This window comes from Perca fluviatilis, chromosome 4 (genome assembly GCF_010015445.1).
Source record: "Perca fluviatilis chromosome 4, GENO_Pfluv_1.0, whole genome shotgun sequence".
NCBI classification, from domain to species: domain Eukaryota; kingdom Metazoa; phylum Chordata; class Actinopteri; order Perciformes; family Percidae; genus Perca; species Perca fluviatilis.
Window position 1 is genome coordinate 12,896,148 of NC_053115.1, and position 12,210 is coordinate 12,908,357.

Consider the following 12,210-nt stretch of genomic DNA (forward strand, 5'->3'; position numbering starts at 1 on the left):
GGAAAAACGCATTCTTCCAAGCATGTTGCTCTGTTTAATCACAAGAAATAGGGCTAAAATAGACTTGCATGCAAATGAAGAATAGATATAGAATTATAACCTTACACTATAAATACAATAGGATTGAATTGAATAACTTACTGCCTATAAAAACTAGAGAAAGAGAGCAGACTACCTGCAAATGGCAGTGTGGAAAACATGCACCAAGAGAAAAACAAAAAGAGGTAGCTGATGGAAACAATAAGGGAAATTAACTTTATTTGCAGTGTTATTTTGGTTGAAAGGTAATCTCAATGCAACATTTAAAATAATGACAGAATCAAATCAATCGCAATGTGAAAAAGAAGATAAATGTAATAAAAGTTATCTCCCTGTGCATGTGTTCCTCTGTTTAGAGCTACATTAATCTGCAGCCCAGTTGGTTTAGAACAACAGAATCAAAACCCAGTGTCGGCGTGATAGTTTTATTAAAGCTTTTTGTAAGCTCTGTATTTTAAGAGTGTTTCTCACATGGGGGTACTAGTACCCCTTGGGGTACTTTACTAGTACTGCGGGGCGTACATAATAAAATAAAATAATGATACTATAATAACTAATGAATTTAGTGTTGGATTCCAAACATTTAAAATTTAGGCTAGCATAGAATTTTTTTTCAGTTAAAAGGTTGTTGTTTAGCCTAAACAGGCACAGCATCATACCGTTTAGGCTTCAGGGGGTACATTATTGAAAAAAGTTTGAGAACCACTGTTTTTAAGATGCTGATTATGTTTAACATGTCACCTCTGCAGTGCTGCGTCATCATAGACAAGGTTCACTCTGTTCTTCTTTTAATGAATACAAAACTGTGTGATTAAAAAGCATGATGTCAGTTTAGCAGCTACTTGTCAGATGTTTTTGTCCGTGTGTTACGGTTTGTTCCTCGCAGCAGAAGTGTGGAGATTAGCTGCAGGAACATTTAATCCAATACAATAGCAGCAAATGGTACTGTTTAAATCTCTTAAAGGCCATATGTATTAGGTCTGCCCATAGGGCTGAAATTACTCATAAATTAACCTTCCTAGTTTGCCAAATACTTCTCTCTCTGTAATTAAAAATGAAGACAATTGGAACACTTTGTACAGGCTTTTATGATTCTACACAAATGCTCTTACCCTTTGCCATTTCTTTGCCATGTCAGTGTTGTTATCTTGGTAAACACAAGACCGATGATTTCATTCTTAGTTCACAAATCATGTTTGAAGCCATGGTAAAATTATAATAAACACACAGACACATGAGCTAAGAATAACTACAATATTGAGTCTAAGTACAGTTTTAGTGTGTGTTGCCTAGCAACACTGTGCATTTTCCATTCAAGAAACAAACTGCCTTACTGATGATGATTTACATCCATTAAAAATGAAACATGTATGTTTTTCTGCTGCTATTTTTAGAACGCCATAACCCAGATGACTCACATTCCTGTATTTTTAATGTAAAAACATGATGCAATATCTTTATCTCTCTCTGACTTTATGTCTCTCTGCTTTGACTCAACAGCAAATCCCCAACGCCCATAAGGACTGGGTGTGCGCTCTGGCATATGTCCCGGGCCGGCCCATGCTGCTGAGCGCCTGTCGGGGCGGCATGCTGAAGGTGTGGAACGTAGAGAACTTCACCCCCATAGGAGAGGTCAGGGGTCATGAAAGCCCCATTAACGCCATATGTACCAACTCAAGACAGATCTTCACTGCATCCAGGTATGAAAAGACATGTTGTGGACTGCACCACCACTAATCTAAAATTTTTTAGTGTGCTATTGTTGTACTGCTAAAGCATCCATCAAATGGTATTCATTTTTTTTGTTCTTTATCTATCCAGCATTCTCTTGATGTAGTGAAGGGATTAATGGGCCAAAAGACTCTCTTCTTTAGAAGATTATTACCTTTGTTGAGTGTTAAAGAAACCTTTTATGTCTTAATAAATGATATTTATTCATTATTTAAATAACTGATGAAAGTGTGCGTAGATTAAAGTACCATCACCTTTAACTGATACGTACACAAGCATTAAAAGATAAGACTGGTGATATTCTACGTTTTTCTTTTTGTCAATTAATTCTGCGTGAAGACAAAAACCAACAATGAATGGATCCTGTTTACATGTATTGACTACCTGATATGTCTTATTAATCTGTCATAGAGATTGATTGTTGTCCAAAAGGTAATAAAAAACATTGTTTATTAGTCTCACATACAGCACACTGTCTGCTGCTGTGAATACTCACTAGAGCACCAAATAAGTGTTGATCCACTCCTGAAAATATTTCCCAACAAATGCACTGTTTACTCCTGTTTGAGTAATATTTGCTTAAAACTACAGTGCCTTGCTGTTTTAGGAAATTACTTGGCCTTTTAAAAAAATGAAACTATCCATTTTTGGAAAAAGAACTTAAGATTTGAATAATCAGTAGGAACAAATGGACTTGGAGCTTAGAGCCATTGACAGGGTAGGGAAGTCAGAAAGTATTTAGAGTAGTGCTGTCAAATGATTAAAAGATTTAATCACGATTAATCGCATTAATGTCATAGTTAACTCGCAATGAATAACAATCACAAATTTTTATCTATTCTAAATGTCCCTTGATTTCATTTTGTCCCATTATTTTTTTTCTCATTTTAATGCCCTTATCAACATGGAAAAGTGGATCGGCTCATTTTGTGCTTTTGTCGCCTGGCTTTGACGAGGGGGGGCGGAGAATTCACATCAGCTGTGTGCTCGGCCATCAAGTGGTATTTCAGACTGGACGTGCTGCGATGATAGCTCAGTTCACAACGACAAAACGCACAGATCGCTTTGGTCTTGTCAATGGAACCATTTGGCAACTTTTTGCCAAGTAAACTTTCCATTCAGAATCTTATTGGCATCCATTTCAGCGTCTCGCGCTCGCCATCCACGTAACGTTAGCCTGCTACTCTTTGGCCGGCTCGCAAGCCCAAACAAGTGTGTGCGGCGTGCCTGTTTTGTTTTGTTTTGTTTCCGGTCTAGCTAGATCCGGTGTGGTGTGGTAGTTTTAACGTTACTAGTTGTTGCAACAGCATTTGAAAAAAACTACAAAGTTTGCTAGGCCAAAAAGAACGCTAATCTTGCGATAAAAAAAATCAACGCCGTTAAAATGGGTTTGCGTTAACGCCGTTAATAACGCGTTTAACTGACAGCACTAATTTAGAGATTTGGTGTGGTCTTTTTGTGGAATTTGTTGACAATAGCAAAACTATAGAATAATGCCAGGCTGATCTGGAGGCTTTGGAGGTTGAGGACCAGAGAACATAATGTTTTTATATTTTATATTTTCGAACTGGTACAGAGAGAGAGAAAATGTGAATGAAATGCTGCATTATGAGTCATGTTTGTTTCATCTTAAACATTAATCTGCAGGTGTGTGTCAGCCTCCGTAGCTCAGAGAGGGTCATACTGTACATCCTGTTTTTCTCCAAATCTGTGTTTTGCTGAGCTAATAGCTGCATCAGACAGGGTCAATGCTTGTTTACTGTTTACGTGTATCTGAGTGGGACATTCTGTGTTCAGTTTCCTTTCACTTCTCGTTCAGCTGGTAAGCTTTCACTGACATTGACTAACTTTCCACTCCCTCTTCTTCCTGTCTTCTCCTCTTCTTTTTTGTTTTTAAATACTTTATTTAGAACTAGACAAGACAGTAATAAAAAAAGAGAGCAAAAAAACAGACGAAACAAAAAGAGAAAAAAAAAGCCACACACATACTGTAGGTGGAGGGCTGCTCAGATGAAGGGTGTAGCACAGCAGCAAACACACAAATCAGACATTTAGGTCTCATCAAGCAATATCAAAAATGGTTTCCACACCTTCAAAATGTATTTTTGTGAATTCCTTTTGTTCCATCTTACGCTTGATTTATGGTTCTGTGGAGGCTCCATGCAGAGCTTTTGCCCTAGCGTACGTAAGTGGCCTGAACAGTTATTCTACTTGTGCGCTGATGTGTGCGTCGATCTCAGGAGGGCTGGCACGTGTGTGTGTGTGTGGGGGGGGGGGGGAGTGTGTGTTAGAGCGAGTGAGAGAGTGACGGCAATTAGCTGCGGAGCGAGTCTAGAGTCATAGTGTCTCCCCTGTGCTTTCTGACTACAATGGGAACGCTCTCCTTGATTTCATGTTGTTTATGGAGAAGGAGAACCAGGAAATAAGTTGGGGGGACATGGAACGCTACCAAGCCACGGCCGAGCGACGTGCGTTGCCGCGACGTGTAGTTAGATTTATGAGAGGTGCACGTCAGGCTACGGCGTAGGGTCCTACGTAGGTTTGTGTCTCCATGTACCTAAGTACATAGCAACGGCGTAGATTTAACGCAGAAGTATAAATCAAGCGTTAGCCATAGAAAGCATTTCATCGAGCTACCTCCTGAAACATGGGGAGAGTGGAGACTTCCAATTGATTAATATATTTTTTTATCTAATAATTGCCTTCTGATGTGGAGGAAGGGCCTCCGTAACGTCAGAAACAACCAAGAATAGTCAGATTACAATCCGGCTGAATATTTGTCTGGCATTGTTTGGAAAGACGGTTATATATGTCACTCCCCTGTCTTCTCCTCTTCTTGCTCTCTTGTTTCATCACTTCTCTTTACTCTTTATCATCTCTTACTGCTTACCGTCATCTTTTCTGTTGACAAGTATTTCCTCGTCTGGTCTCTTAAACTCTGCCTTCCCACTCCTCCTGTTCGTAACCCTCCTCCTCCTCGTCCTCCCTGACCCCAGTGACTGCAGGGTGAAGTTGTGGAGCTATGTGCCAGGCTTGACCCCGTGTCTTCCTCGACGGGTCCTGGCCATCAAGGGCCGAGCCACCAGCCTCCCATGATTGCCTCTTCTCCACTCAGCAACCCTCCCTTCCTTTGGTACTCTCTTAACTAATTTCCACCCTTTTTCCCCGGCTGCATTTCTTTTCTCCTACTTTTGTATTTCTTTACCTGGGTAATACCTGCACCTTTCTGTTTGCGTCTGTTCTGTTTCTATCCTTCTTTAAATTTTTGCTCCGATTATTTTATCTTTCTTTTTTTTCATAGCATGCTGATGATGTTTGTTTTTATTGTGGTTTGCTGGTTTGTTTGCAGATCACTGCCTCCGCTAAGACAAACAGCTTCTTATTGACTAAACAAGTGATTTATAGTTTTGCTCAGAATAACTTTTTCTCATGTGTGTGCAAATCATGTTAGTCTGTTGCTCCTTATTTGGGAAATACACTTATTTATTTATTAATTTATTTATTTTTAATAAGACTTAGATGAAAAGATCGATACCACACTCATGTCTGTCTGTTCAATATAAGGCAACAGCCAGCAAACAGTTAGCTTAGCATTAAGACTGAAAGCAGTGGAAATAGCTAGCCTGGTGCTATCTAGCCCAGCATTTAACCCCCCTTAAAAGGGAAAACTTAACATTTGTGCACTTGAGCTTTCATTGGGATTAACCAAATGAGATACAATTTGTGAGGTTCGGAGGTGCTGGTAGGTGGATTATGTCCCCTTTGGTCAGAGCCAGGCTAGCTGTTTTCCCCCGTTTTAACTTTATGTTAAGCTAAGCTAACAGCCTGCTCGCTGTAGCTTCATATTTATCATACAGACACGGGACGCGGTGTCAATGTTCTCATCCAACTCTGGGCAAGAAGTGTATTTCTCAAAATTGAACTATTTATTTAACACGTTCAACATGATCCTTTCAGACCGGATCCACTCAATTGACATTTAGCATCTCCTCCACACCAACCAAAGAGCACGGCTTCTTCACAACTTCTTTAGCTAGTGTTAATGGGAACCGTGATGCTGTCCTGGGTATTGCCTAATTGACCAGTGCAAGGCGTTATGATTAGCACCCTGGGAACGTGCAGGAAAGTGAAAATTAAATAGCCTGGTCAGTTGGGAGTAGAGTTGTGGGCAGGTTGATTAGATTTACTTGTTGCAGTAATGAATTCTTCTTATTTCTCTACTTTTTGGAGAGGATGGAGAGGTGTTTTTTTTTTACTGACACCATGAGAAGGGTCTTTAATGAAGTATGTGTGTGCAATGTGTGTGTCAAGTGTACTTTGAAGCCAATCTCTTTGCGTTGTATCTGATGTACAATGGGTTGTTTAGAAAGAGATTGCCTGATTGATGTTCTGTTATTTTCTCACTTTATGTTCTCCTTGCTTCCCTTTGCTCATCACCCCAACCCCTCTCTCTCTTTTTTTTTTTCTCTCTCTCTCTAGCGACAAGACAGTGAAGATCTGGTCGTCAAAGGTGTGGAGGAAAAGGTGACAACCGAATTAGTTCCTTTGTCGGCCATCTTGCTGCAACTTTCTGACCCGCTCGCTTCCAGAAATGAGATGTGACACCGAAAACTCTGTTTCCAAGGCAATCAAGGTGTTTTTTTTTCTTTGTCAAGGTGAAACATGACAAAGCCGAGGTTGAATATGTATTCAGGCAAAAAAAAAAAAATAATTTACCTTTCAGATTTTTTTTTTTTTTTTTTTACTGCCAATTTGAAAGTGCCATTCAGGTGTGATGCTACTTGGACAAGATAAACTGCATCTTCCCAGCCGTGGATAGACTAGGCGGAATAATTTCTCTCTCCTGGCATGAAAACTACCACAGTCTGGTATTAAAAGGACAATAAAAAGTGTCCTTCTGTTTTTTCACCAAGGTTTTGCCATCATTGTGGAACAACGACAGATGAATTGGCTCAGAGACGTGCATTTGTGTATCTATTGTATGAAAGTCATTACGCGGGGGGAATTTAAATCCCAGAGAGATGTTAACTAACAACTGGGACCTCTGACCCTTTCCTCCTTTTCCTCCGCTCAGGACCGTTAGTGTTCATTAGCGCTGTGACTGTTCTGACACTGAACACATTGGAAGGTCATGCGATAAGCTCATCGTGATCAATAAAAAAATTGTGGTTGAAACATCACTGGACAATTACACAAAACACCATCACTTGATGAACGCCCTCCATTCACTTGTAATGTAGTTCACATGGCTCACTGAAGCTTTATTGTGTTCCACAAGCCGTGTCAATGTTTTTTAATGACATTTACTAATTTATTTTTTTCCCTACCTCAGTTGTTTTGGATTTTGGCGTGAGGGAACATTTTTACGGGTCTCTCTGTGTACAAACACCTAGTTCTTGGCATTTTGAAGTCTTTATTTAATGCCTGGCTCTTCATCTCTGTGTGGATGCGTCCTCTGTGGCCGTCTGGCTATAAGACTGTCTAGCTGCTGACCCTGCAAACAAGAAAGCACACATCCAGTAGCACAACTAAGGCCCCGGAGGATCTGCCTGGATTGTAATATTTGCTCTGCAAAGTGCTAACTACGACAGGAAAAAAAAACACCTTTGCAGATGCACATGACACAAACAGTACTTAACTACAGCACACACTCCTGAGACATTTGTGAGTCGGATACTCCATTGAGTGCCTCACCATTATCTCACCCATCCTACAGTACGTGGCCCATACCTGCCAGTTCTCCTCCACAAATGGTAATAGGAGCCTCACCATCCCCCGCCTGCATTCAGCTCCACTCTGATCGTTGAGGTTAGCGACTGTATCAGACTGACCAGCCATACTGAAGAGTCCGCCTCCTTCCCAGTTACTGAACTTCTCTGGGAAGCCAATTTAATTAGAGGTCTCGCAGCTCTACCGGCTGCTTGTCAGGGAAGATTACTTGGGTGAAAGTAGGTCATAACTGAGAGGGATTTCTTATTAAAATCCCAATTTTCCTCCACCCACGTTTTGCTGCTACATTTAAAGAGAGGGAGAAACTTGCGGTACCCGTGCACTGATGTACAAATCTGCAGATTATGTGTATGCACAAACCACGGACACACAAACACAGGATTTCAGTGGATGTTTCGGTTATTCATCTTGCCTGATAGGTCTTGGCATCCCTCACTGTGTTGATTTAGTGTCTCTTTAATGAAACAAATTCAGCACTGCAGCAATGCACTGACACAGATATATGTGCGCACACACACACACACACACACACACACACACTCTTTTACACTCCTACAGGTAACCGTAATAATAACCGAAGTCTTAACATTTTTGTCTGAATGCAGATGAGGCATTCACATTACTTTCAATTTATGATCTTGGGCTTTCTTTGTATCAGTTCAAAATGTCATGCAGCATTTAGAAGCTTCTTCACATACAGTACCTATGTCTTACAGCTTGATAAAAATCAATTCATGTGTGTTAGTTTCAAAATATCACAGCACAGTTTTTTCAGCCCCGAAATCTCACTCCTGTTGAGAAATACTTTGGTCATTTAGTGCACTTTTTTGTATAAAAGACCCAGAAACCTGTAGTTTAATTAAACCAAGCTTGGATCATAAAAAGCAGTCACAGGTGCTGAAGTTTAAACTTTAGACGTACTTTCTGCAAATTCTCCTCTAAGAGGGAGTACGCACTATTGATTGTTGATGTAGCCAACCTGAGTTTGAAGCTGCGGGTGATTGTGTGGATGGACAAAATTTGTTGAAGCATTCTTGGTTTTAATATTCTGCCAACTCAGGTAAAGGTTGAAGGATGTTAGTCATACATGTGTCATTACTGTACTTGACCCTGTGAATTAAGGTAGCTATTTGACCAGATGCCTTGTTTGAAAGTTGTTGTTTTTTTACTTTGAGAAAAAAAAGGTACTATTATGTATCGCCCCTTTTTGTAAAAAGACTAATTTCCATGTTTTGGTTTTGCATTTGTTTCCCTTTACTTATTATCTATGTACTGTGCTTTTCTCTACAAAATGTACACGTCTTACATTATAGCTTCCCAATCTGGCCAAAGCTGAAAGTCTTGCAACTCTGAGAAGATGTGCACTGATTTTTGACCATAATTTCTTGTTTAAAATATGTATAAATGTGGTAATTGTGTAGTAGTTAAAGTGGAGTGTACATAATGTGGTCAGTAGGGAAATTAACCCCCATAACATAATGGGTTATATACTTTGACTTTGAGTCAGACTCCACTCCGCCCTTCACTGTATACTATGTATATATCTGTGCTCATTAGCCAAACTGACCCTTTTCACCTGCTGTGTGGTGTGTTTCATGTGATAAGAATGCTAAGCTAGCCTTCACCTCAGTTTTTTCTCTTCTCCAGACTCATACTTATTGCTAGAGAAGATCTTGTAGTACTGTAACTTTAGGCACTCTCTTCGGTGCCCTGTGCTTGTACATTTGTTGACGGATACATTTTGTTTGTGGTACTCATCGATGGATTGGTCACCTCAAAACATAGCAATTTAGTAGGCAATTGCTATTGTCAATCTTAATGTTAAACGCCCGAGTGGATTTGCTACTGAAATCTTTTGTTTTGGCCATTTGTTTGGATTCGGGAGCATTGACAGTCTGTAACTTTGAGTCTGCTTCACAAAAGATGAAAAGATTTAGTATAGCCAAGCAGAAGCCCTACATTATTATCTGGCCTTGGATCACCCCCACCCAAAGTTGGCCCGAGTTCTGAGTCTTGTATTCTGCCAATGTCAGCATCACTTCATTATTTGATGATGTGTAAATAGGCGTGTCATACCTTTTTTAATATTACATAGGAGATTTAGCCGAGGTTAACTGAAGTCTTCCTCATCAGCTGGCCTCTGAGAAATCTACAGCGTAATCGCTTCAAGTTAGGATTTACATGCACTTTGGATAATGAACACTGCTGTGAATACTCTGTGAACTGTTTTTTTCTAGATATGTATTAAGCCTATTTTTAGACTTAGTTTACAAAGATGGAGTTTATGATTCCCAAACGAGGCTTAAAGCACTGAAATTGTACTGAAAGGATCACGTCTGTTTAGCTCAGCAGTAGGTTTAGAAATCAGTTTTATTAATATGTGTGCTGATACAGTATATAAGATAACAGTCAAGACCTAGAAACCCCCGGTATATCCCTGCCTTTAAAGTCACCCTTTTGTATAGCAAATGTTGCCTGAGAATGTTAATTTGACAGAGCAGCATGCACACCTAGACGTGCAGGAGAGTCCATCTCCATCCTTATTTCCCTGGCTGTCAGCTGGTATTCGGACATTTTTCCTAATAATACTGGCCACAAACATGCCATATTACTCTATGAAAGGTATGATCTGAGATACAGGATGACAAGATCTAACTGTAATCTATTTCTCCTGCAACAATCAACTGTAGAAAAGGTTCCCGTAGCTCCTATTAGCATCTAGTTTAAATTGGAAAGCTGTTTGACCAAAGCTAAATATCACTTCAACAGCTGATGCCTTGCTCACTCTTTAAAGCTGCTACTGTATGTGTAATTGAAAATGTCTGACTTTGGTTGCCACCAGTGGTAGTATAAAAAAAAATTGTGGCAAACAACAATGCACCCACGAATCTCACCTGGGGATACGATTGACCATTCACTTAGCCACCTCCCTGTCAAAGTTTCCGTTCCTTCACAGAACGTATGCGGTTTACAGTAACAACAGTGGCAGATTTGCAACTCAAAATACACATTTCTGTGCTTTAATGATTGTATTATTTTAATAGGTATGCTCCACTTTTACAAAAGAAAAGGATTTTAGGATAAGGACTAACCAATGAGTTTGGCCGACATAGTACTATCTACTGTAATGCAAGTTTGGTTGGAGTTAGTGTAGTGTAAACTTTTCGGAAAAGAGCCAATCGTTACTCTAAACTCTGAACAGATAGTTTTCTGACTTAACCGGTAACCAAACATAATAATATAGTTATTTAATGACATGCCTCTTGCTTTTAAAATAACACTGGTTTACTTCTGCAGGTAGCTAGTCAGCCAGACATGCTAACGTTTGGAAAAGCTTAAAAAACACTGCCCTCCAAACTCTTTATAGACAGAGTTTTGCTCATATTCGAGCCCCGTGCACACCTGCAGCATGTGGAGAAATCCAAAGCTTGACAGGTCCGCAGTGACTAGTTAAGGTTGCTAAGCTCTGACTGGACAATTGCTGCGTTTAGTGTTTAGTGAGTTTAGTGAATGGTCAATTGGCAAAAAATATTCAATGTGTAGTGGCTGATATTAGATATAGGACCACAGGATAGCTGCTTGTCAAACTGATGTGTGATTACTATCTGTAGCATTTCTAGCCCAACCATCCTATGACCATTAGGGCATGAAACCCAAGTAGTCAGCTCAGCTTCAGCCTTGTGCCTCAGCCAACAGGCCTTACTGCCTTAAAGAAACAGAATGTGTTTGTAGGACATTGATAATCATTCACTTAATATCTTGAATCTGTAACAGATTTATTCTGATGATTGTAGATTATCCTACAGATTGTGGAACTCTGTTGTAAGTCAGACGATGTCTCAGCTCAGTTTATCAGCATGGCTGAAAAGACTTTTCACTTTGCCGCAGGCTGCTGAGGGGATAGGATCACATTTAGACGCAATGAAGAGGGCACTTTACTGCTTTGCTGCTCGGCAGCTAATTGCTACCAACACACACCAACACAGGTCTTCTCTGCAACTGCTCAAGTAATTTTTCTCCAGGTGTGCATCTATGGTAACACAATATGTGGCAGTGTCCTTGAAATATGTAATCATGAGATGTAATCATAAATGCAGGGTCAAAGGTTTGTGCCTTTTATTGCACAGACTACTCCCTCTTAATTGAGTGTAAATGTGTACAGGTTTTTTTATATGACAATGTGCATGATACCAAGCCATGTAAAATATACTGCTGTAAATAGTGTAAGTAAATATTTAATGAAGGATCCAACATTCCCTCAAGAAAATAAATAAGTTAAAAACCACCATCTTTTGTGTTTTCTGGTGTGAATAATTTAGATTTACTTATTTCATATTGTGCTTTGGATCATGAAGAAAAAATGAGGAGAGGTGTTTTTTCACCAGTTCACACTCCTGTGATTATCTTAAGGGGATTTGTTTTTTAATCAGATTGATTGGGAGTTGTGTGTATTTACCCAGCTTTTTGCCAGATTAAAACATTTAGCTCTTGATCTCCTCTGTCTAATGTTAAGACTAAAGCAGCTGAGAAAGAAATTGATCATTTACCATGCAGAAGGACAAGGAGTACATTGATCATTCAGAATAAACGGGCAAAACGGTTGTAAGGGATGATATGTAGGCATGGGGAGATGTTTTTCATCCAGATGCATTTATTTCTACTTCAGGACTAGAGAAACAGACTCAAAACTCATACATCTTCATTTCCCTT

At 39.7% G+C, this 12,210-nt stretch overlaps 1 protein-coding gene across 1 annotated transcript in view; it reads left to right on the plus strand.

Moving 5' to 3' along the window:
- Window positions 1-11,788, plus strand: part of kif21b (kinesin family member 21B) — an 82,420-nt gene extending 70,632 nt beyond the window's left edge. The window contains exons 33-35 of the mRNA XM_039796317.1: window positions 1,540-1,739; window positions 4,767-4,903; window positions 6,250-11,788. Coding sequence (XP_039652251.1) covers window positions 1,540-1,739; window positions 4,767-4,866 — 300 coding nt within the window. The 3' untranslated portion in view covers window positions 4,867-4,903; window positions 6,250-11,788. The remainder of the gene's footprint in view (window positions 1-1,539; window positions 1,740-4,766; window positions 4,904-6,249) is intronic.
- Window positions 11,789-12,210: the final 422 nt, after the last annotated feature.